This window comes from Ascaphus truei, chromosome 15, assembly GCF_040206685.1.
Source record: "Ascaphus truei isolate aAscTru1 chromosome 15, aAscTru1.hap1, whole genome shotgun sequence".
NCBI classification, from domain to species: domain Eukaryota; kingdom Metazoa; phylum Chordata; class Amphibia; order Anura; family Ascaphidae; genus Ascaphus; species Ascaphus truei.
Window position 1 is genome coordinate 53,241,973 of NC_134497.1, and position 25,858 is coordinate 53,267,830.

A 25,858-nucleotide genomic window follows, 5' to 3' on the forward strand; every position below is an offset into this window, starting at 1 on the left:
TAGATAGAGAGGGGTCCTGCTATATATAGCAGTTTGTTATAAAAATTTATGTGTGATATCATATATTGTGGTTGTGAATGAAACATTCAAAAAGGTACCACCATGACACATAAACTTCAAACAAATTGTGAACTGTTTGCAATGGATGTAATTAATAACACCCTAACATAAACTGATAGAGTGTGACTCCAATCAGTGTCAGTTGTTTCCAAGTTATTAAGGGTAGTGCTCTTTATGCATCAGTAAATCCCTTCATATAGTATATCATGAGCATCTTTGATTGTCATTATTAGGGGATTATTAATGTATTGTTCTAGGGACTGATTGGTCCTCTCAGTCTGACCATTTGTTTGTGGGTGATATCCAGAGGAAAAATGAAGAGAAATGCCCATTTGTAGGCAAAAAGAGCTCCAGAAGCGAGACACAAACTGAGAACCTCTATCTGATACAATGACCAGTGGTACTCCGTGAAGACGGAAGATTTCTCTGATGAATATATCAGCCAATTTGGAAGAGTTCGGAAGGCCCTTAAGAAGTGTAAAGTGGGATTGTTTTGAGAATCGATCCACCACAACGAGGATCGTGTTCATGCCCCTAGATACGGGTAAATCAACAATGAAATCCATGGACAAGTGTGTCCATGACCGGTCGGGAACAGGTAAGGGCTGAAGAAGTCCCGAAGGGAGATTCCTAGGAGTTTTAGTCCTGGCACAAGTTGGGGGCGGCTACAAAGTCCTTGACCTCTTTCTGTATCTCGGGCCACCAGAATGTTCTGGAGATGAGATCTAAAGTTCTCCTGGTCCCCAGGTGACCGGCAGATCTGGAGGAGTGACTCCATTGGAGAACGTTTTTGCGGTGCAGGGGAGAAGTGTAAAGACGACCATCAGGAACTGTAAAATCGGCAGGGATGTGATCCTGTTACAGCACAATATTTTTAAGGACATTGAAGGTGGTTGCAGAAAGGTTTCATTTGGATGGAAGGATGGGTTGTTGTTGGTCCCCAGTTTTGTCATCCAGAGAGAATTGACGAGAAAGGGCATCAGCCTTGATATTCTTGGTTCCAGGGAGATAGGAGATTATAAAGAATCTTAAGAAAAAAGTGACAATCTGGCTTGGCGTGCTCCTTCTATGTCTAACAGATTTTTGTGGTCCGTCAGGATTGTTATGGGATCCTCAGTACCTTCCAGAAGGTGTCTCCATTCTTTGAGTGCTAGTTTCATGGCCAGGAGTTCACGATTCCCGATATAATAATTGCATCCAGCAGAAGGGGGTAACTTGGACTGAGGATTCTTCCTCTGAGAAAGAACAGCGCCAACACCAACATCAGATGCGTCGACCTCGAGGGCCCTCAGACACCCCTGGGGACCACCTAAGGGCCCCCAGATACCCACAGGGACCACTCGAGGGCCCACAGACACCTGCAGCGGCCATATGTGGACCCCCAGACACCCACAGGGACTACCTAAGGACCCCCGAACACCCGTGGCCTCTGGAATCAATCATGTGGGGGTAGAAGAGGTGAGAATTAGTGTTGTTGTGTTTTTAATGTTTATTATGGGTAGTAGCTGTTTTAATATAAATTTTAATATTAGTGTATGAGCAGGGGGTCTCCGGAGCAGAACCGCATTGATTTGAGTTCCGTGGACCCCCTGCATCCCGAGATGCAGACCCCATTATGGGGTGCCGGTATCTCCTATGCATTTAAATGTCCTGCGTCACGTGACCATAGGAATAAAAGGCTTAGGAGATACCGGCACCCCATAATGGGGCCTGTATCTCGGAAAGCAGGGGGTCCCTGGACCTGAAATCAATGCGGGTTTCCTCCTGAGACCCCCTGCTCTTCTAAACTGGCAATAAAATTTATATTTAAAAACATTCATTTCGTGCGAGATTTGCACAGGGAGAGGTGGCTCTCTCTGAGCAGCTCTCTCTGCAGCTGAAAGAAATCGCCAGGTAAGGCGTTTTCAGAGAGGCGACCATCATGCCGCCGGCTTCTCGCCTGTTTTTGGAATTTTGCTACTGTATCACATGTAATCGAGGCTTTCTGAATACAGCGCTCAAAAAATAGGCGGATTAAATGGCCCGTTTAATTTTTTTTTTATGAACGCTTAAAGCATGGGCCCCAATATGTTATAAGTGCAAAAAGGTCTGCAAATATGCGTGCAATGTAATAAATGTAAAATGTAGTACAGTAGGAGACAATGTTAGTTTTGGACATTTGATTATCTGTTAATTGTTTTTTATTTATTTAACCAAATGTCCTTGTGGCCTGCAGTTTGTGGAAGGACCACAAGTCCCCTTATTAGAAAAAAAGCAGAACCTTAAAGAAATATTCATATACTGTACTGTAGGGCTGACTACACACAATGTTTCAAATCATTTAAAAGGTTTCAGAGAATTACAACCCTAAAGGTTTGAAATTCTCTAGAATTGATTTGGTAGAAAGTGATTTGAGCGGAAGTAATGGAACTAACTTAATATCCAGAAAAGAAACATGCAACTGGATTCACCCCTAGCTTCGAATATAGATATTGATCTGGGTTCTTTGCTAGTGTTTAGCTTTATTTTTGAAGGTTCCAAAGTCAGATTCTTTTGTTTGAAGAATTTTAGAGATAGAAAGTGGTGCACTCACAAACAATAGTATCTGCCACTTGTGCACTGTAAATCACTGGTGTGTTGTATATCAGTAGTTATTTTTATATATATTTTATTTTACTGTTGGTTCCACTGAAGAAGAGGAGGACACAGAGGAAGACGATAAGGATGAGGACGGCTGTTATCCGGGCAGGGGTAAGTACAACTTTAATTTACTATATGATGGCTGGGTAATGTTTTGGCTATGTTTTATTTTTTAATGGGCAAGTGTGCTATTATCCAGATATGGATATTAGGAATTTTGCCCATTGCTGTACTGTATGTGTTGGGGGGTGAGGGGTGGGGGTGGGGGGTGGGGGGGAGGGAGAGAGAGAGGTTGTTGTATTGAGGTTGTTGTATTGGTGATTGTATTGTAATGTTTATTTGGGTAGAGGGGGAGGGTGAAGAGGCTAGTCGCCCCAGGGTGGATGGTTAGGCCTCTCCGGTGGGTAGTGGGAGTGGTTAACCCTTTCATTGCCATAGCAGTTACTATCTTTTTTTCACTTAAATCACATACAGTGGTGTGAAAAAGTACACACTCTTTGAATTTAATGGTTTTACATATCAGGACATAATAACAATCATCTGTTCCTTAGCAGGTCTTAAAATTAGGTAAATACAACTTCAGATGAATAACACATTACATATTACACCGTGTCATGATTTATTTAACAAAAATAAAGCCAACATGGAGAAGCTTTGTGTGAAAAACGAAGTACACCCTTTCTGCTTCCATAGAAATTAAGATGCTAAGTAGCAGACAGGTGCTGCTAATCAAATGTCCTTGATTAATTGATCATCTGTAAGTGTGACCACCTCTATAAAAGCCCACGTTTTATCAGTTTGCTGGTCTGGAGCATTCAGGTGTGTGTTAACACAATGCCAAGGAGGAAAGACATCAGCAATGATCTTAGAGAAGCAATTGTTGCTGCCCATCAATCTGGGAAGGGTTATAAGGCCATTTCCAAACAATTTAAAGTCCATCATTCTACAGTGAGAAAGATTATTCAAAAGTGGAAAACATTCAAGACAATTGCCAATCTTCCCAGGAGTGGACATCCCAGCAAATTCCCCCCCAAGGTCAGACCGTGCAATTCTCAGAGAAATTGCAAAAAAAAAAAACAAGAGTTACATCTCAGATTCTACAAGCCTCAGTTAGCATATTAAATGTTAAAGTTCATGACAGTACAATTAGAAAAGACTGAACAAGTATGGTTTGTTTGGAAGGGTTGCCAGGTGAAAGCCTCTTCTCTCTAAAAAGAACATGGCAGCACAGCTTAGGTTTGCAAAGTTGCATCTGAAAACGTCACAAGACTTCTGGAACAATGTCCTTTGGACAGACGAGACAAAAGTGGAGATGTTGGCCATAATGCACAGCGCCACGTTTGGCGAAAACCAAACACAGCATATCAGCACAAATACCTCATCCCAACTGTCAAGCACGGTGGTGAAGGAGTGATGATTTGTGCTTGTTTTGCAACCACAGGACCTGGGAACCTTGCAGTCACTGAGTCGACCATGAACTCCTCTGTATACCAAAGTATTCTAGAGTTAAATGTGAGGCCATCGGTCCGACAGCTAGAGCTTGGCCGAAATTGGGTCATGCAACAGGACAATGATCTCAAGCATACCAGCAAATCTACAACAGAATGGCTGAAAAAGAAAAGAATCAAGGTGTTGCAATGGCCCAGGCAAAGTCCAGACCTCAACCCAATTGAAATGCTGAGGCTGGACCTTAAGAGAGCTGTGCATATACAAATGCCCACAAACCTCAATGAACTGAAGCAACGTTGTAAAGAAGAGTGGGCCAAAATTCCACCACAACTATGTGAGAGACTGATAAAGTCATACAGAAAACGATTACTTCAAGTTATTGCTACTAAATATGGTTCTACAAGCTATTGGATCATAAGGTATACTTAGTTTTTCACACATTGCTTCTCCATTTTGGCTTTATTTTTGTTAAATAAATCATGACACTGTGTAATATGTCATGTGTTGTTGTTCATCTGAGGTTGTATTTACCTAATTTTAAGACCTACTAACTAAGAGATGATTGTTATTATGTCCTGATATGTAAAACCATGGAATTCAAAGAGGGTGTACTTTCTTTTTCACACCACTGTATACTGTAGATTTAAAGCAAAACACCACCATTATAGTATTGTCTCTGGGAGCATTCTTTTTTGGGTCTTTCTTTGCCTATTCTGTGGGGGGGGGGGGTGGAGAAGATAGGGACAGAGAGTGGCAGGCGCAGAGGCAGAGAGAGAGAGGCAGAGGGGTAGTGTAAGAGAAAAAGAGGGGGTGACTCACTGGGCTTCTAACAGGAGGGGAGCCCAGGTGGAGACTCTAGTCCCTGGCCCCAGGAAAGCTATCTGTGCCCCCAACTCTCTGGTTTTGCTTCACCAACATGGCTAATAGAACTGTACACCACAAGCAATTAGTTTCTACAGTTGTTCCACAGGAACAGATGTAGCAAGACTTAACATCTTTGGTATCGTAAACATGGTTACAGGACTCACAATGTAGATTAATACCTTTCTCCAGATCATTTGAAATCCTTCCTTGATGTCCATCACATATCCATTCCTGGCAACATTTCCCAGGAATTGCAACCCGTCTTGGAAAAGGGCATTCTGGGGTTGGCAGCTTTACATCCTCACTGCAGAGAGGTGTGCAGGTAACACCGCCATCCACACATTTGCACTGGAATTTACAGCTAGGCTGAAATATTTCTCCATCCTCGTAAACGTTCCCACCAATTTCACAACTGCCATCCTGATTATCTGGAGGAAATAGGATTACCTGATATAAATAAGCTTTACAGTATGCTATCTATCATTTCACTACTATAGATTCGACAAGAAAATCAGCATCATAAGTTTTTGGGTAAATTATTACCCACCTACTGTATGTAAAGAAACATTGGCAGAGTTTCACCAAATTATGCTAAGTTATAGCACACTTTAATTGCCATTAATTTAAATAGGAGTTAATCCGTGCTAAAGCTTAGTAACCTTTATTGAATATAGGCCATAGAGAATTTGTTTAAAATAAGTATTTATTATATATTCAAGAGTATATGTTGTGCTTTCACACGGGTTCAGCTCCCGGCTACTGATTGTCCTTGGCTCAGCAATCTTCCCGCTGATTAGTTGGCACTCAGGTTTTCCATGGTTTTCGATGAAGGTTCGGGAAAGTATGTAAGCCGAGGCCAATCAAAGCCTCACAGTTGTCCATGTGTAGTCTCAGTGTCTAGAGATTACCTTTTGCGAGGACTGTGGACCTGGTGGGGGGGTCACCTCTGGTAATTGAAGGCAAGACTGATCAATGCAATGACAATGAGAGTAAGCTAACTTCGGAAGGGCACTCTACGAGTCCCATGATCATTCCCTGTTGGCGAGTTATCTCAGGACCTTGTTGTGTGTTGTTTTACTATTGATTTCGGCCGAATAAACGTCGGTTTATTTAACTTGTGTTCTGCCTGGTGCTTTGCGATTCCTGGTTGTGTGGTCATCCCTATATCATGACACTATCATTATTATTAATAGCTATTTTCCAATAGATCTCCACTCCACAAACGCAGATACTGTATCTCCTATCTCAAACATCTCTTTTTAATCTTAAATGAATGACTTAAAATATCTGGTCTCTTTTTAGGATTATTCAAAAGATTATTATTATTTTTAACTATGGGGGTATCAAATTTAGGACTTTGCCATTGCTAGCGCAGTTATATGACTATGAAACCTCATCATCCAGTACTTTTTTAAAACAAGTTTATCAGGGACATTGCAGTTACCATAGCCTCAAATTTGATTAAAATTCAGATTTTAACAACTTGACAAACACTTACTTACTTCGTCATGCTGGATGTAGGATTTGACAATAAAGAAACAGGACTATAAAGGAAATCCATTATAGGACCAAAGTGTGCTAATGGCTGTGACATGTTTAAGGACCAAAGTGTACAGGGTTTAGTGGCTTCCCAGGGGCGCTAGAGAGCATCATCACAGGGCCGCACAAATTCGAGTTGGGTGCCAGCTCAGAGATGTCAGAGGCTAAGAGGGTATCTTGGCAGGGAACAGTTACAAACTTGGCCTTCTGGAGAATCTGTGATTTTTCAGATGAGTTCCTCTCAGACGTATCGTGTAAAAGAAAAGGTGGGATTTCTGTCTCATTTTCTGTGTGATGATTTTCTGGCTCTGATATTATTGGTAGGGTTTCCACACAGATTTCAGGACAAGATCTCTGGCAGAGGGAGCTTTGCAAGTAAATATTGGCAAGATTATCTCCACTATTTTTTCAGCAACTACCTGTGCCCAGTAATTTTCTTCTGAGGGCTCTCTGCCAGTTATTAGCTCACATTGTGTCTGTGATTCCCTCTCACTCCTGTACTCATTTATTTCCAGAGACATTTGCCACGAGAACAACACTCACAGTAGAAACACTGGGCATAGAACTGAGAAAAGTAACAAAGCTTATTTCTGTTCCCAAAACATTCTTCCAAAACAAAAGTACAAATCAGTATAAGTGTTGAAGTATGCGAAGATGGGATTATCAGTGCTCCAATGTGTACTAATGGCAATGACATGTATGGTATAAGGGGTTGCATCTGGTTGTGTGATGCTATATTTATTTTTTAATACAATCTGAAACATGTACGTATTTTTAAATCATTTTCTAAACACACTTAGCTGAGACTTGGGAGGCTGGAATTTCCTCTTGCTGCTCCCTTTTGTCTGATGTCCCTGTGTGTTCAACAAGAGTTTGCACAGGCAGTGCCCCCTGCTGCCCTCTCCTTATCTTTATTGGCTCTATGGTAAGGACAGGCTGTCCAAAAGATCACAAAATCACTTTGATTATCAAACACGTCTCCATTCAGAGGACCCTAAGAAGTTACATTTGTAATTAACTTATTTTGAAAAAAAAAAAAAAAATCAAAGCTGTGAAATATGTGATATCTGCATAGTTAGATTTGTTTAGGGAAGCCAATAAGAATGTTACAGAAGGATGTTTTCTGGTCTGTTACATGGGATTGCACCTTTAAAATAGGCAGTAATTACTGTAGGTACTTACAGTTGCAAAATCCTCCTCTTCCAGTAGCGCTGGTAGAATAATCACAGAAGAGTTCTTGTGTCTGATCACAGAGATACATGAGGTTACAAGATTCACCGAGTTGACGTGCGCATATCCTACAGCAACCACAACCATCCATAATGAGAGGTGCACTAGAATGACATCTCGGTGGAATCCAAGGACAAGTACATGGGTATGGACACAACTGGGCACAAATCTTCTGCAAAAACAAGGGCTTTGTGTAAAATATTTATTTTTAATAAGTGGTTATGTTTCCTGGTATTCAGTGATGAGCCACTACCCTAAGCTTACAATCCTAAATCCCTTTTCAATTGACAAAAAGCCTTCTTCCCCATGCTAGAGAAGATTGTAGTCCGATTCATTTGAATGAAGGTAAACTCTTCTCCAGCACAGATACGAAAGTTTCACATCATATGTAATATAATGGTTCTAATGCAAAGTTCCCGTAGCCCTGTTTGTTTTAGAGAAGGTGGATTCATCATAGCTGTGATATCTTTTATTGAAATGAAAGGAGAGCTCTACTTAGAGCTTTTGAAACCTTACAGTTCAAATGTACACGTGGAAAAAAGACATGTAAGGCGACAAAAGCTCTGTATACATCATTATATCAATGAGCACTTGTTAGTTCATTAACATTGTCACAACCTGCAGATGCAGCAGACATCAGTGGTCACTCTGACAAGCGCCAATGGGTGCAATAACACATTAGTCTGTCCCCTTTTTTACACATGCCTAATTCACAGACAATGGTGTCGTCTCCTGCTGGTGCATTCTGTGTCCCACTATAAGCGTGTAAAGTCTTCGGAGCAGGGACTCCTTTTCCTAAATGTTACTTTTATGTCGGAAGCAATTCTTCCCATTATGTGTTATTTGTATTATTTGTTATTTATATCATTGTCCCATGTATTACTGCTGTGAAGTGCTAAGTACATTAATGGCACTATATAAATAAAGACATAAATACATACATAACATGACAGCGGGAGCAAAAACAGTTGCTACATCTGTATGACAAATGTACAGCAAATAAAAATACCACTTATGAGCATACAATATTCTCATGTCTCAGACAGGTCCACAAACTGTGAGGATTGGACCTTGGGTCCACCCCTGTGATGTAAAGCGTTGGGTGATGCCCCTCACACGTGTGCTGCTCGCAAGCGCCGCAGTACTCCTGCCAGGACCGGATCTAAGCTCTGCACCCACGCCGTGTCCCTTGTTGCAACGGTGGACGTTCCTATCTCCACTATACACCGACGTCGCATTACCAGGGGCACTCGAGGGGTTAATAACAGTAATTACTTCACAGCTGCGATACACTTCGCCCCTGCCTATCAGTACACAGTCTACCTGTGATGACTCATTGCCTGCAGCCTTCCCATTGGCTCTCTGTTCTTTATATGCTCAACAAGCCGTTACGCAAATTGGCTGAGCATAAACTTCTGTTTATATCACAAAGTGCTTGCCTCAATCATCCTGCTGCCCTGTTGCTCTTGCATTCTTCCTTGTTCTCTTATACCTTTGACCTCAGCTTGTACCCGGGCCGCTGACTTCTCTGACCCTTGATCTCGGCTTGTATTTGGACTCCCGCCTTCTCTATCCCTGGACCCCGGCTACGCACAATGACCATCCGACTTCTCCAATCCCAGACCACGGTGAGTAAAATGACCATTATGTCCTTTCCTACCCTGACCCGCCTACACGACCTTCACTCTGCACTCTGCACTCCGGACTCGATTACGTGGTTATAAGTCAGTGTATATCATTATCCCCACCTCAGGCTCGCGGTCCCATCCTGTTTGTGGTGAACACTCGTTACAGTATGCTCAGCCAACAAACATGGACCCTGCTGAGGAGGGTCAAGTCCTGAACATGCACTCTGACATGTTTAACAAAATGGAGAAATATCTTGACCAGAATAGTCAGCATATGGAGCTTCTCCAACAAACAATTCAAGCTATGACTGACCAGACGTAGTGAAGAAAAAAAGGGAAGTGTATTGCGCTCTAAATCAACTATGTTAACTATGTTAAGCTACCACAGCCAGCTGCTCAAAGTGATAGAAAAATAAAAATATAAATGAGTAACTAGGATCATGAAAAGATGGCTCAAAACATCTAATAGTGCAAATTTAAAGAAAAAGATACCAGCGCAAAAACATGTTCCAAAATAGAAAAATATTTTATATAGAAATAAAAGAAACACAAATGAGTGCTATAAAAAAAACACACTAAACTGGTTAAACAAAATATAAAATTAAAATGATACAAAGTTACCAGAGGCTCCTTGTGCGTTGTGAATGCAGCTGTTAGCAAAGGCAACAGAAGTAGCAGTCCTGTGGTTAAGGCAATGCTGATAGGGAAAACACCTACTCTCAGCTCGTCAGTGCAGGCAGTAAAGTTACCAGAAGCTCAGTGCAGGCAGTAAAGGTACCAGAAGCTCCTTGTGTGTTATAAATATAACTTTTAGCAAGGGCAACAAAAGTAGCAGTACTGTGATTCAGGCAATGCTGACAGGGAAAGCACCCACTCTTAGCTCATCAGTGCAGGAAGTTCACGTCTCAGTAGTTTGCAGTGTAGACCAGCTGATCCTCCTCACGTCTGTCTCCACTCACAACAGGATAGGGAATGCACCCGCTCCCGGCTAACTGCCCTCAGCTTGTAGAAGGGAAGGCACCCACTCCCAGTATGATGTTTCCAGTGGTCACGTGGCTTCACAATGAAAGATTCACAAACACAATAAAGCTGCAGACATAAACACTGCACTGCTCCGCCCAATCTTTGAATGAATAAGTGCAAAAAGCACCAAAAAGGGGAATTTCTTATAAAAAGTACTAAATAGCAAGATATATATGTAGAGTAAAAATGGAATAAAAAGCACACAATCTATTTCCTATCAAACGTTTTTCGTATCATAAAATAGACTTCATCAGGGTTTTTTTTAACTATGGCTGACCAGGCTAAAAGTGCTCCTTTGGACCCTGTCCCTTCAGCAGTGTCTGCTCCCACAACCGTTCCTATGAACGGAGACTCTGAACCCTGACTCCCTACACCCAACCGCTACGGCGGCGAACCTATTTGTTATCACGGGTTTCTTAACCAGTGTTCTATTCAGTTTGAATTGATGCCATCATGTTTTCTATCCCAGTGATCTAAGGTGGCCTATATTGTGTCCCTGATAATCGATGATGCCTTGGCGTGGGCTTCATCCATCTGGGAACAATGGCCGGATCTCACGTGAGACACAGGCCGCTTCACCAAAGAATTCCGCAGAGTATTCGGCACACCCGGACGCAAGGTAACCTATGCCTCATCTCTCTTCCATATTACCCAAGGCAGTCATCCCGTTGCCCGGTACGCAGTCAAATTTTGGACTGTAGCCGCTGAGACCGGCTGGAACGATGAGGCATTGGCGGCAGCATTCTGGCAAGGTCTGTCAGAGAATCTTAAGGACGAATTTGCTGCACAGGAACACCCCGTGGAACTGGAGGAGCTCATTGGCCTACGCATCTGAGTAGATCTAAGACTACAGGAAAGAAGGGTCGAAAGAAATTGACGTAAGCAAGATATACAATCTCCCCGAAACCACTACACAGAGGTCCTTAACCTCCCTCTTCCGGATCTAGAAGAACCCATGCAGCTCTGAGGCAACAAGCGATCGCCCGGTGAGAAACAACACAGACATAGTGCTGGACTCGGCCTTTATTACGATAATAAAGAAAGAAGTACCCGGGCGCTCCCTCTAGACAAAGTATAAAAGATCAATATATAATAAGATATTTTCAAAAACGTAACGACCTTATGTGGTATATAAGGTTCACATCTGCTTAGAAAGTCTCTTCCTGTGACTCAAAAACCCCCGTAGGACCTATCCAGGATCCTTATTGGTACAGAAAAGCAAAGAGGAAAAAAGGGGGAGCACAGATTTGAGAGGTGATAGGAAAATAATATAGATTCAATGTGAATAAATCAAATGTTCCTGAATTGATAGGAGCAGGGATGGTGGAGTGTAAAATATTATAAACACTTACACGGCCTTGTGTAAATGCTGTCACGTAAGGGTCTTTTTCCTCTCCTCCTTCTTCCTTCTTTTTCTTTCTTCTTTTTTTTTCTTCTTTCTGTAGTGCTTCTACTGCTTTGGTCCGAATAAACGTCTCTTCCGTCTCTCAACGAGTTTCAGTTATGGTGTCACCCTCGGAGCAAGAGATAAGAATTTAGGGACAAAAATTTGTACAATATAACACACCCTATTCAGATGGTTGTAAATAATAAATGCAGAAAATACTGCAAACACTCACACGGGCAAGTGTGAGTGTATTCTTGGAGGGGGTATCTTTATCCTCCTCACGGGTAAGAGTTCATACATAGTGCTCTAATCCTCCAGATAATACACCATTAGTGGTGGAAAGGGAAAGGAATATGACAAAATTAAAACAAAGATACTCACACGGCCACGTGTGAGCTCACACTGTGGTTAGGTATCTTTAAAACTCCTTCCTTAAAGTCCAACACTGCTGCCAAGTGGAAATGTTCTGAGTGCTAAGAAGGCCAAAAATGGCCAAAAAAGACTCTAAAAAGTGGAGTGTACCAACTTATACTTTAATAAAAATAAAAACATGCAAAACACAGTCTAAAAAGCACTCAGTCTACACGACATAGGTGCCGAAATACAAAAGAAAAGGCCAGTCCTTAACGGAACTTTCGCAGGCTATCAGGCTCACAGCTAACTTTGCCCGCGTCCAGGCGTTGAGCTGTGTTCCTGCTTCCTGCTCCGACGGTGGCCGCAAACGTCCAAAAAGCTTTAGGGTCTTGAGCTACGCGTTTCACCCTAGTTTGGGCTTCCTCAGGTTCCGTAGAGGAAGCCCAAACTAGGGCAAAACGCGTAGCTCAAGACCCTAAAGCTTTTTTTTTTTTTGGACTGGCCTTTTCTTTTGTATTTCGGCACCTATGTCGTGTAGACTGAGTGCTTTTTAGACTGTGTTTTGCATGTTTTTATTTTTATTAAAGTATAAGTTGGTACACGCCACTTTTTAGAGTCTTTTTTGGCCATTTTTGGCCTTCTTAGCACTCAGAACATTTCCACTTGGCAGCAGTGTTGGACTTTAAGGAAGGAGTTTTAAAGATACCTAACCACAGTGTGAGCTCACACGTGGCCGTGTGAGTATCTTTGTTTTAATTTTGTTATATTCCTTTCCCTTTCCCCCACTAATGGTGTATTATCTGGAGGATTAGAGCTCTATGTATGAACTCTTACCCGTGAGGAGGATAAAGATACCCCCTCCAAGAATACACTCACACTTGCGAGTGTGAGTGTTTGCAGTATTTTCTGCATTTATTGTTTACAACCATCTGAATAGGGTGTGTTATATTGTACAAATTTTTGTCCCTAAATTCTTATCTCTTGCTCCGAGGGTGACACCATAACTGAAACTCGTTGAGAGACGGAAGAGACATTTATTCGGACCAAAGCAGAAGAAGCACTACAGAAAGAAGAAGAAAAAAGAAGAAAGAAAAAGAAGGAAGAAGGAGGAGAGGAAAAAGACCCTTACATGACAGCATTTACACAAGGCCGTGTAAGTGTTTATAATATTTTACACACCACCATCCCTGCTCCTATCAATTCAGGAACATTTGATTTATTCACATTGAATCTATATTATTTTCCTATCACCTCTCAAACCTGTGCGCCCCCTTTTTTCCTCTTTGCTTTTCTTTATTACGTTAATGTTGAACACCAGGTAACTGCTTGCCCACAGAAGTCGGGATATGCCAAGTACCCAGTGAAAGCCGGGAGGATCACACTGGGAACATTATCTACTTCTGCTCCCAAGATGCCAACCAGGCTTTGATACCTATCACCCTGACTGGTGACTCCTGTAACGAGTGCTCACCACAAACAAGGCATGACTGTGGGGCCGAGGTGGGGATTGATTTGTAATGCCAACCTCCAACCTCGGTGACACATCTGGAGTGTAGATTGGTCGAGGTAGCCTGGTTGGGGTTGGTGAGAGTAGAATAGTCAGAGATACTTGCTGAGGTCGGGTAAGGAGAGGTGCGGATCTTTGCAGATACTTTAGCCGTGGTCGGGATTGGAGAGATGTGGATCGTTGAGGTAATTTGCCGTGGTCGGTGTTGGAGAGGTGCGGATCATAGTTCATAGCCGGGGTCAGGAGAATAGAAGAAAAGCAGAGTTCAGGGAAAAAGCAAGGTCAGGAAAGACAAGACAGCGATCAGACAAGGTAACCAACAGGAGTCTAGGATTTCAAGCATTCGAGAAGCTAAAAACAGCCTTTGTGTCAGCCCCCGTGCTTGTGCATCCTGATCCAGGACTACCCTTCGCGCTCGAGGTGGATGCTTCAAATGTTGGGGCCGGGGCAATCTTGTCCCAAAGGAAAACTCCACAAGCCAAACTATACCCCTGGTGTTATTTTTAAAAAAAAACTCACCTACTGAAAAGAATTGCGATGTGGGCAATCGTGAACTGTTGGCTATCAAGATGGCCTTGGAGGAATGGAGGCATTTGCCCGAGGGCACTGAAAACACTGTAACTATTGTGACAAAATACCCTTTTTGTCCGAAGGGTTCTTATCTGGGAACCTTTAACCTTTTAGGGTAAAGCACAGTCACAAGGCCATCCAGCTCTAGTTTAAAGGCTGTATTTTCTTTTTTCACTCCAGCAGACAAAATCAAGGCAAACAAAAGAATCAAAATAAATCCTAGCCCTATCTGAGCATTAACTAGACAGCAAGTCTCTAGCTATCTCTGGGTGGCATTCCCACTTGCCAAACAATAAAACAGATGTCAAACCAAACCTGTTGCAGGCCAGTCCTGTCTGTAGCATCCAGCTCTCTTAGCTGGAATAAAGGGAGAGGGGAGAACTGATCTAGTCTGCCCTTTCTTATACTCTGTTAATTAAGGCCAGGTGATCTGCACCTGGCTTCATTTGCAAAACCTTCCCTGGGCCTTTAACCCTTAGTAGGGATAGGTATAATTTGCAAATGCAGGACTTATGTATCTCCCATCCACAACTTCGCCACCTTTCCTCTCACATATCCTCCCCCCCCGCTCATTCCTTCTGGGGTTAGTGACCATGGACACCAAGGAGTGTACCCTAGAAACCCCATCAGCACTTCCCTGTTTCAGACCTGCCCTGTGTTCCACAGTGAAATGAAAGGGCTGGAGACTTAGGAACTATCTGCTCACCCTTGAGTTTTTCTCTTTATTCTGGGACATCCAAGTAAGTGTAGCATGGTCTGTAATTAACCTGAATTTTCTTCCTAACAGGTAATACCGAAGAGACTCTAAAGCCCATTTAATTGCCAAACATTGTTTTTCTACTATTGAATAGTTCTTTTCTTGTGGGTTTAGCTTTCCGCTCAAAAAGTAAATGGGGTGTTCCTCATCCTGGTATTCTTGGGACAAGACAGCCCCTAAGCCCACATCAGAAGCATCTGTCTGTACTATGAACTCTCTAGAAACGTCTGGCGTTATCAAGACAGGTTCAGCACAGAGAGCTTCTTTCAAGGATTTACAAGCCTGATTTGCTTCTGGAGACCACTTAACTGTAACAGGGGACTGTAACAGGGGACTTATCCCTGTTCACAAATGTGCCTCTAATCCAGCAGTGTGGTGGTTAACTGCTGGTAGCAAATTAACTAACACCACCTGCCTGATTACAGGTGGTAGAAAAAGCCTGCCTTTGAGACAGGAAGTGACTCTTTAGCTCACGTGTGAGCTGAACTTTGGAGACAGAGCAGAGGTTCTTGAGTCTCCCAGGAGAGACTGACCAAGAGAACACAGATCTCTGGAGCTGATCATGTCTTGAGCTCTGCCAGAAGACACAGCAGTGCTGCTTCCAAGACACAGGGGAAACTTCTAAACCTGAATGCTGACAAACCCTGAAGAAAAGGTAGCAACCAGGGACAGAGAAGATTTTCCCTCCAAACCACAAGGAACAGATAAGACTTTTATTTACAAGACTTTTTATATCTGTTCATTTCATGCTATATGTTTGGGGCTGGGAGACATGCTTATCTAAGGGAGTTGTGAACTGCATAGTATTTCACTAGAAATACTCCCAAGTGAATAGAAGCTTTGTTTACCCCTTATTTGGATGGTTTCCTGATGTTAAGGAAAAGGCACAATAAAGCCTCGTTATAATTTCACCTTATAAAGTCTCCAATTGTGTACCTCTGCGAACGTTCGTCTACAAGGACCATGCTTTTGTGAGGCCTGTTAAAGGAGCAGCAACTGTGGCAAAAGTTGGGATGAACTTTCTGTAGTACCCCGTCAGACCTAAAAATGCTCTTACCTGTTTCTTGGTAATTGGCTGGGGCTAGTTTTTTACAGCTTCCACCTTTGCTATCTGTGGTTTAACCAATCATCTCCCAATTGAATATCCTAAGTACTTTGCCTCCTCCAGACCAATAGTACGCTTTGGAGGATTAGCAGTTAAACCAACGGCACAAATGGAATTAGTACTGCTTGAACCTTTGGGAGATGGGACTCCCAGTCGTCACTGTGGATAACAACATCATCCAGGTATGCCGCCGCATTTCTAGTATGGGGTTTTAGAACCCAGTACATCATTCTCTGGAATGTGGCAGGGGCACCATGTAGCCCGAATGGTAATACTGTATACTGAAACAGGCCTTTGGGTGTTGAGAAAGCAGTTTTCTCTTTTGCTTGTTCAGTGAGAGGGACCTGCCAATAACCTTTTGTTAGATCTAGAGTTGTCAGGTAATCTGCTTTGCCCAGTCTCTCTATTAACTCACCAACCCTAGTCAAATTTAGATACACAATTTAACTTGTGATAGTCATTACAAAATCTTAAAGTGCCATCATGTTTTGGAACCAGCACAATAGGATTGTTCCGCCCACTATGTGACTCTTCAATAACCCCAAATTTTAATATCTTTTCCACCTCCAAGTTTATAGCCTCCCTTCGGGCTTCAGGAATCCTATAGTATTTATGATTAACCTTTTTTCCTGGTTCTGTTATTACAATACAGTACTGTATGTCATGTTTAATGACATTAGTTTTCCTGGGGTCACAGAGAAAACATCCCTATTTCTCCTGACAAAATCCCTGACTTCTTGTTTCTGATGTACAGGCAGAGTGTCTGGTATGTTTATCTCAGGATCAGTAGTGGGATGTTCTAAGGACTTTAAGGCAACAAAGACTTCACTATCCTTCCAAGGTTTTAACACGTTTATATGACACAATTGCTGAGGTTTTCTTCTTCCTGGCTGCCTTACTTTGTAATTAACAACACCCACTTTCTCAATAATTTCATATGGGCTATGCCACTTGCAAGAAACTTGTTCTCCACTGTAGGGACCAGCACTAATACCTTATCACTGGGTTGAAACACTCTGATCCTACTGTAGCATAACGGTTATAGCTGTTTTTCTGCGCTTCCTGGGCTTTTTGCATATGTTCCCTGACTATAGGCATGATAGCTGTCATTCGATCCTGCATCTGAGATATATGTTCAATAACACTACAATGGGGTGTCATCTGTTGCTCCCAGGTCTCTTTAGCTATATCTAGTAATCCTCAAGGATGTCGCCCATACACTAGTTCAAAAGGGGAAAAACTTGTAGAGGCTTGGGGTACTTCTCTAATGGAGAATATTAGATAGGGTAACATAAAGTCCCAATTATTCCCATCTGTGTCAATTACCTTCCATAGCATACCTTTAAGGGGTTTATTAAATCTTTCCACTAAGCCATCAGTCCAAAGATAATATACTGAGGTCCTAATTTGTTTCACTTGAAGACACTTGCACAATTCTTTTGTGACCCTAGACATAAAAGAGGATCCTTGGTCTGACAGGATTACTTTGGGAATTCCCACCCTGCTAAACATTAGCATTAGCTCATTTGCTATGTTCTTTGCAGAGGTATTACGTTGGGGCATTGCCTCTGGATAGCTGGTTGCATAGTCTAGAACAACCAGCATATACTGATGCCCTCTAGCGGATTTTAAAAGAGGGCCCACCAAGTCCATAGCTATTCTTTCAAAAGGTACATCAATTATAGGTAGGGGCACTAGGGGGCTATGGAAAGCCTTGAAAGGGGCTGCATTGGCAGTAAGGTCATGAGGAGCAATAGTTTGTTATTACAGCAAGAACCCCAGGCCAGTATAAACCCCTAAGGATTCTATCTCTCGTTTTCTCAACTCCCAGGTGTCCTCCCAGTATGTGGCTATGTGCAAGGTTTAGTTCAGTGTTACGGAAAGCCTGGGGAATCAGCAACTGCTTAGTGATGGCTGAGTCCTTTTTCCCTACACTATAAATTAAGTTATTTACCACTTCAGAGTAGGGATTAGGTAACACATTTTCTGGCTGCGTAGCAACACATGCATGCTGTTGGATAAAGTTAGTTTCTTGTTGTATCTGCTGTTGTGCAAGCGATAGCCTGCTTGTGTGCAGTGATAGCCTGCTGCTGTGGTGATGCATCCTGGAGCAATGCCTTGACAATTTCCTCCATGGTGAGTTTGAAGTAGTTTTATACCCTCAGACATATAATGTGGGAGCCCGCATTCGCCACCATATGTGACAAAATACAATTTTTGTCTGAAGGGTTCTTGTCTGGGAACCTTAAAACCCACTGGGGGCTATGCACTAAGCTCAATGGCTTTGCGTTCTGATTTTCCAAAAAAGCAGGTTGTTAAAAAGTGAGGCCAGGGATGCGATTCACTAAGGCCTTGAGCCCATTTTTTAATGTACCTGCTCAAAATAGCTCAAAACAGCCACAGCGTACGTGTTGCTTTTTTCCCACCTGCTAGCGTTCTTAACCTTTACGAACGCTAGCTGATAGAAAAAAAAGCCGCATGTAACATTTGCATGGAGATTCTGTATCTCCATGCAAGACTGTTACAGGCGATCGTACACTAAATAAATACATTTTAATTATAGTGTACATGAGCAGGGGGTCTCAGGACCTGAACCGCATTGGTTTCAGGTCTGAGGACCCCCTACTTCAGGAGATATAGGCCCCGTTATGGGGTGCCGGTATCCCCTGCACTTTAAAGCTCCCGCGTCACGTGACCTGGACATTTAAATTCTACAGGGGATACCGGCACCCCATAAAGGGGCCAGTATCTCTTGAAGTAGGAGGTCCCCGAGGCTGAAACCAATGCGGTTCAGCTCAGGAGACCCCCTGCACATCTACACTAGTATTAAAACACACATAACAATAAACAATAATTCATCACCGTAGCGGCTATCCACTATGGCAATGAAGCTGCATTAATGTACATTTTATTAATAGTGTGCGGGAGCAGGGGGTCCCCTGAGCTGAACCGCATTGATTTCTGCCTCAGAGACCCCCTGCTTCCCGAGTTACAGGCTCCGGTATGGGGCATCGGGTGCCAGTGTCGCCGCCATCTTTATAGCGTCCAAGATGCGACGTGGGCTCTATAAAGATGGCGGCGACACTGGCACCGATGCCCCAAACCGGGGCCTGTAACTTAGGAAGCAGGGGGTCCCTGAGGCAGAAATCAATGCGGTTCAGCTCAGGGGACCCCCTGCTCCCACACACTATTATTAAAAATACATTAAAGCAGCTTCATTACCATAGCGGCTATCCGCTAAGGCAATGAAGGGGTTAAGGCACAATAGCATATTTATTGGGGACAATTGCCCCCAATAAACAACACATATCCCCCCCGCCCCCTAACACATACAGTACAGTAATGGGCAAAAAAAACTATTATCCACATATGGATAATAATGCATTTGCCCATTTTAAATACATATTTAAAGGCAATGACGCCAGCCAATCAGAATGGCTGAGTTTCCATTGCCTTTAAGATGATGTCATCAAAGCAAAGATGGCCGGCGACATATGGTACGGTAGCCAATCAGAGCGTGGGAACACCATCCCAACTCTGATTGGCTGAAGCAAAGCCTCTGTCACATGGTCTACTTGAGCCAATCAGAGTTGGGATGGAGGGGTACAGCGCCCGACTGCCTGCGTCGGTGCCTCCAGCCCGCACAATCTTTTCAGGGGGACCGTTACCTGGCGACCCATCCGCATCGGATGGAGCCCCATTTTGGGTATTCACGGTGTCCCTACGATGACTGGCCTGACAGTGCCGCCACCTGGTGGACCCATTAAGGCCACTTACTGGGGACTCACCCCACACAAGAAGCTGTGACCTTAACCCTTACTTCTGAACACTTGCAAAGGACTGCGCTGTTATAAATAAAACTGTCCCTGCCTTCACCCGACAGGTGCACCCCATGCACCTTGTATTAAGCCACAGTGGGTGTCATTTATGCCTCCTCTTTCCCGGCAACGTTTAAAATTCCTGTTGTACTGAAATTTGGTTAGAGGAGTTGAATCTTTATGCGTCAGGAAAACCTCACCTTGAGATCGCTGCCCAGCCTAACTCTTTACCGCCCTTACAGGGCACGCGTCTGTGATTATATCAACCTTCCCTGGGGCCTGCTTTGCTTTAATACTTTTTTTTTTTAATAAACTATCCTTCTGCACCACACCCTGTGGGAAAACAATTATCTGTGTGTGTGTGTGTGTGTGTGTGTGTGTGTGTGTGTGTGTGTGTGTGTGTGTGTGTGTGTGTGTGTGTGTGTGTGTGTGTGTGTGTGCAAATGGGCCCCCCCCCCACCCCTGGTGTGAAACCCCCCCATTTAAAACCCCTCCTCCCGGCATCTTGCCCTCACCCGGTCGGGGTACCCCCTACCCAATGGCTCAACTGCTACGGCTGACTGGTATTGGGGCCCTCGTTATGGGCATACCCTCTTCCCTGGTAGGGGTTCCCCAGAGATTGGAAACACTTCTTGGTGAGGTGGTTACCTCCACATTAGGCATGTGTGCAGCCAAACTTGCAACCTATCCCCAACGTGCAGTGCCCGTCATTAAATGCCCAACAATCCCCTTTCTTGCCTCTGGCCTTCGAAATAACTCACGGGCCGACCCTCTGGCCCCTCAGGAAAGGGCGCGTTACCCCCCTGCTCCCCCTGTCCCACTAGCTTCATCCACAATTCCATGTCCATCTTCCCCAAACTCAACCGTGTATCCCCCTGCCACCTCTGCCTGAACTGCTTGCCATAATCCCGCCACGCTGACCCCCCGTGTCGTCATGTATGGTCTGTATAACATTCAGGTATTTCATCACATTATGCCATTGTTTTGGATGTTTTGAAAGGAAACAGTCCCCAAAAACAGTGAAACCCAGAATCCAGTTCGCATTACTCCTTACTACCTGCACTTTCTCGCCCACCTCCCGCACGCGCTTCCTCTCTGCTCGCACCGTTACAGACAGCTTGAACATGTCCACATACTTCCTGTTACTGTACCTATGTCTCTCTGTGTTCTCCTGGGCAGGTGTGTGTACAGGGAGCTAGTCTCGACCGCGAACGAATCCTCCCCACCGCGGGTGGAAGTTACCCCCTTGTTCTTGCGCGCTGTCTGCTTTTTCGCCTTCACCTTCCTACTTCGCCTCACAGAGTTGCTCAACGCTTCTACCTGCTTCCTTATGCACTTTACCCCTGGGGTCTCGTTGCTGTCTGTGCCGCTGCTGGCGTCTGACTCAGTGCTTGCCCTAGCGCTCTCACTATCGTCGCTGTCTGACCCTTGGGCATCCCAGTCCGACCCTGTCATAACCGACCCCCCATCACTAACGTCATCACTTTCCAACACCACATTATCAATTGATACACACCATTACCCTCCAATAACATCGGGATCAATACGAAAAAAAACATGTATCGCTACATAACTTTTTCCTTATTGCACGCTTCCACATATGTGTATTTGGCGAAAATTTGTAAAAGTGATAGTTTTCGATTAAATACTGATAAATTTGAACAACTGTTGCCATCTTATCATCTGTTGCATTAATCACGGCCGATTACACTATGGCGGGATCCTCAGGACAATAACACAAGACCAGACACTGTGCTTGTCTTTTTTTTAATATGAAAAGCCTAAATTGATACATTATTGTAACTTCTTCCTTCAGTCCCAAGGCCAATTTACAATGGACCACTGTGGTATTTTTTAAACACCTGCAAGTCGACACATTACTGAAGCGCATGCGCATTACAATTCATGAATATCTGCCATCTGGCAGATACGCGAAGAATTGCAACCAATTAGATCCGAACCATTATCAATAAACACATCAACCGCGCATTAACCGCGGGTGTGAATGCAACATGAATGCGGAATAAATGCGGTCAGAATGCGGCATGAACGTGGTGAAGTGCAGTGAAGTGTGTGGCATTCGGAAAAAAAAACCCGAAAAAATTCGTAGATGTTGGAGAATAAAAGGGGCCGCGGCTGTTGTCCCTTAACTTCTCAATGATAATGAATTATCTTGAAGGATGTCTTCTGTCTACCCCTTCTGTATCTAAAGCTATGTTCAGCCTAAAACCATTCTCACTCACTGCCCCACACTTCTGGAATGCCCTTCCCCTCAATATCTGCTAGCACCCTCTCTCTCCACCTTTTGGACCTTTCTTAAAATACACCTTTTTAATTAAACATATGGGTAACTTCACTGACTGATGCTATACATCACATATGTACTCATCTTGACCCCTTGCAGATGCACTTACCAGATTGCCCTCCTTCTGTCTCTGTAAATCTCCTCCCACTTTCCACTTAGATTATAAGCTCTTTGGGGCAGGGACTCCTTTTCCTATTGTTCTCTGTCTGCAGCGCTTATTCCTATTTTGAGTTATAATATTATGTCACGTTTATTACTACTGTAAAGCGCTATGTACCTGGATGGTGCTATATAAATATACATACATACATACATACATACATACATACATACATACATACATACATACATATATGCAATATGTTAATAGTAATGCTCTAAAAAAAATCATCTGTCTTTATTGAACAATATATATTCAAACTGGGATTGTATGCATGCAAATGTTGAAAATTACATTTTAATAAAGGAAATCTAAAAGAAAACTATTTTTGTCTGACAGCTATTTTATTTCATGTATATACTGAAGCTATAATCACATTTTAGTTTTCGGAGATGACTTACCTGGGACAGAATGCAGGATAGGAAAACCAGCAGGCTTCTGTTTTCCAGTACAAGCTTCATGATAATCTACCTACATTTATCAACTGATTGTGTTGTCTGAGTTAAGAATGCAATCTGTTTTCAGTTTCCCAACTCTCTGCAAAATACTCCACTTGCCTTAATGCTACGATGTTACTCACAGGCTGCAATACAAACATCAGTACATTTGGACACCTATCAAGATTCTTTTTTTTTCTAATTTCACATTCCAGCTGATGTTTTTCACTCACCTCCAAGAAAAATGCTGTAAAGGAAAGAGCACAGTTCTGGCAAGGGAGAACTTGGCATGAAATTATTGGAAGATAACTGCTATAATTTAATTGTTTTTCCCCCTTAAATAGCGCTGACAGTGTATGCAGTGTTATATATATATATATATATATATATATATATATATATATATATATATATATATGTGTGTAACCATGTTTAAAAATGGTATACAGTTCTCTCTCATGCTGGCAGTAAACCTGGTAAGTATACAGGATTGCCAGCATCAATCATGGAGGTTTGCCCTCACACCCTGGTGAGGTGTCATATGTGAAAAAAGTAACAATAGCGCTGTAACACACCCTAAATGTAAAGTACACAATATAACCACACATATGTGAATAATAAACAATAATAGTGATAATATTATGGTGTTTAAATAACAATAAAGTGTTAAAATAACCAAATAGTGAATAAAAGACTTAGAAACAAACTACAACCCTTGAAAAAGACTGTTCCACTCGTCTTGCATCAGATGATCTTCCAAAAAATTCAGGGGAGCTTGTCTCATAGCCATAAAAATAAAAAGAACATTACAGTACATAGTGCAATAATGATATAAATAAATAATTTGTGCAGAAAAGGGCTCAAAAATGACTACTCACATTAAGGTAGTCAAATTCGGGCAGTGATCCAACTTAAGGGGTGGATGCACCCTGTGTATACAGCAGCCACCAGCCCCCAAACTCCAAGGAAAAAAGAAGAGACCATATAGTGCAGATGGTATTATATTAAAAACAGGGAATCCAAAAATGAAGGCTTACACTTCATATGATCGAGGTAGGCAGTATAAAATTTTAGATAACGGGTGCTCAGCTGGTCGCGATCCTCTGAGTTCCTCGCTCTCCTCTGCTCAACCGGAAACACTCGCGTCCACGCCGGGGCTCCCGTCACGTCACTTCCAGTGCAGTGGGAACCGCCGGATCTGATAGTAGGAGTGGATCTTCAGTGTTCTTCCTCTCTGGTATGGGCTGAAATACTCTACGCATTTCGCCGTTACTTACAGCTTCGTCAGGATGTTCTTTTTATTTTTATGGCTACGAGACAAGCTCCCCTGATTTTTTTGGAAGAGGTGTCATATGTACATGAGGGGAGTGGTAACAGACCTTGTGTCCATTGTTAGTGACACAGGAGGTGGAGCTATTCCCTTATTATATAAGACACATCACTGCCCAAAGTTAGTGTGTCTCTGAGCTCAAGTCTCTATGTTCAAGGTCAAGTGTGTTAACTGAGAGTTCAGGAGTGGTTCTACAGCAAGTAGTCAGACCTGCAGCAGTAAGGCTGGCAGGGTCTACACTCTGTCCAGGGATCTGGCACAGGTGGTGATCTCTCTGAGGGGAGAGGTGATCCAACTCCATTGGGAGGGCAGATCTTCTGAAAGGAGAGTGCTGTACAAGATGAGCGGCTAAGCTGTTTGCTGCGAGGGGCAGTCTGCCTATACCATCAATAAAGATGCCCTTGTTCACAAAAAAACCCATGTGTGAGTGTGAAGTTACTCCACAGAGGAAGGCACCACAGAGGAGTTCCTCATCAGAACCATATCCATGTGGACACAGAGATCCTAATGAGGTGGAGGCGCTGCACTGTATGTAGGTAGGACTCACGCACACTACCTCAGCTGCCTGTCTGGGTTTACATTCCCCACACAACATCATGCGGGAGACTCAGGAGTCCTGTTGCCAACAGGTGCACCACCAGACACGACCATGTAATGGGGACCGGTTAGACCACAGGGGCCAATGTGAGATTGGGTGGGTCAGGAAGGTCAAGAAAATTCGTTACATATATATATTGCAGGAACTATTAGGCCTCGTCCAGGGAGAAGCGAAGAGCGGAGCGAGCGGGCTGGTGCTCATGAGCAGTGACGTCAACTGCATGTAAGCAGGAGACAAATCCTGTCCTGCTAGAGGAAATTTGCGAGCGGCGTGTCAGTGGGGGGGCATGTCAGTGGGACAGGGGCGGGGCATCTATTGCAGTAATATATATATATATCTATGTATATATATATATATATATAGATGGATATATCCCTCTCTCTCCCCCTCTCTTTCTCTCCCCCTCCCTCTCTCTCCCCCTGCTTTCTCGCTGCCCCCTCTCTCTCCCCTGCTCTTAATCCCCTCCCATCTCTTTCTCCCCCCTCACTCCCCCCACCCCCTCTCTCTCCCCCCTCCTCCCCTCTCTCCCCCCCACCACCCTCTCTCTCCCCCCTCCTCCCCCTCTCTCTCCCCCCTCCTCCCCTCTCTCCCCCCCACCCCTTCTCTCTCCCCCCTCCCTCTCTCCCACCACCCCCACTCCTGCTCTCTCACCTTCCTGCGCTCTCTCTCTCCCCTCACTCTCTCTCCCCCCGCACTCTCTCTCTCCCCGCGCTCTCTCTCTCCCTCCATACTCTCTCCCTCCCTGCGCTCTCTCTCTCCCCCCCCGCGCGCTCTCTCTCCCCACGCTTTCTCCCCCCCGCGCTCTCTCCCCCCATGCTCTCTCCCCCTGCGCTCTTTCTCTCCCCTCCTGCGCTCTCTCTCTCCCCCCTGCGCTCTCTCTCTCCCTGCGCTCCCTCCCCACTGCGCTCTCTCTCTCCCTGCGCTCTCTCCCCCCCTGTGCTCTCTCCCCCGCACTCTCTCCCTCCCCCCTCTCTCTCTCCCTCCCCCCTCTCTCTCTCCCCAACCCTCCCCCTCTCTCTCTCCCTGACCCTCCCCCTAATCTCCCCCCAACCCTCCCCCTAATCTCTCCCCGACCTTCCCCTCTCTTTTTCCGACCCTCCCCTCTCTCTTTTCCTGAC

At 43.9% G+C, this 25,858-nt stretch overlaps 1 protein-coding gene across 1 annotated transcript in view; it reads right to left on the reverse strand.

Moving 5' to 3' along the window:
* LOC142467004 (CCN family member 5-like) overlaps nucleotides 1–22,900 on the reverse strand; it is a 43,052-nt gene extending 20,152 nt beyond the window's left edge. Inside the window, exons 1-3 of the mRNA XM_075572635.1 lie at nucleotides 22,777–22,900; nucleotides 7,714–7,933; nucleotides 5,172–5,420 (exon numbers count right to left, since the gene is read on the reverse strand). Of these exons, the coding sequence (XP_075428750.1) occupies nucleotides 5,172–5,420; nucleotides 7,714–7,933; nucleotides 22,777–22,836 (529 nt within the window). The 5' untranslated portion in view covers nucleotides 22,837–22,900. The remainder of the gene's footprint in view (nucleotides 1–5,171; nucleotides 5,421–7,713; nucleotides 7,934–22,776) is intronic.
* Nucleotides 22,901–25,858: the final 2,958 nt, after the last annotated feature.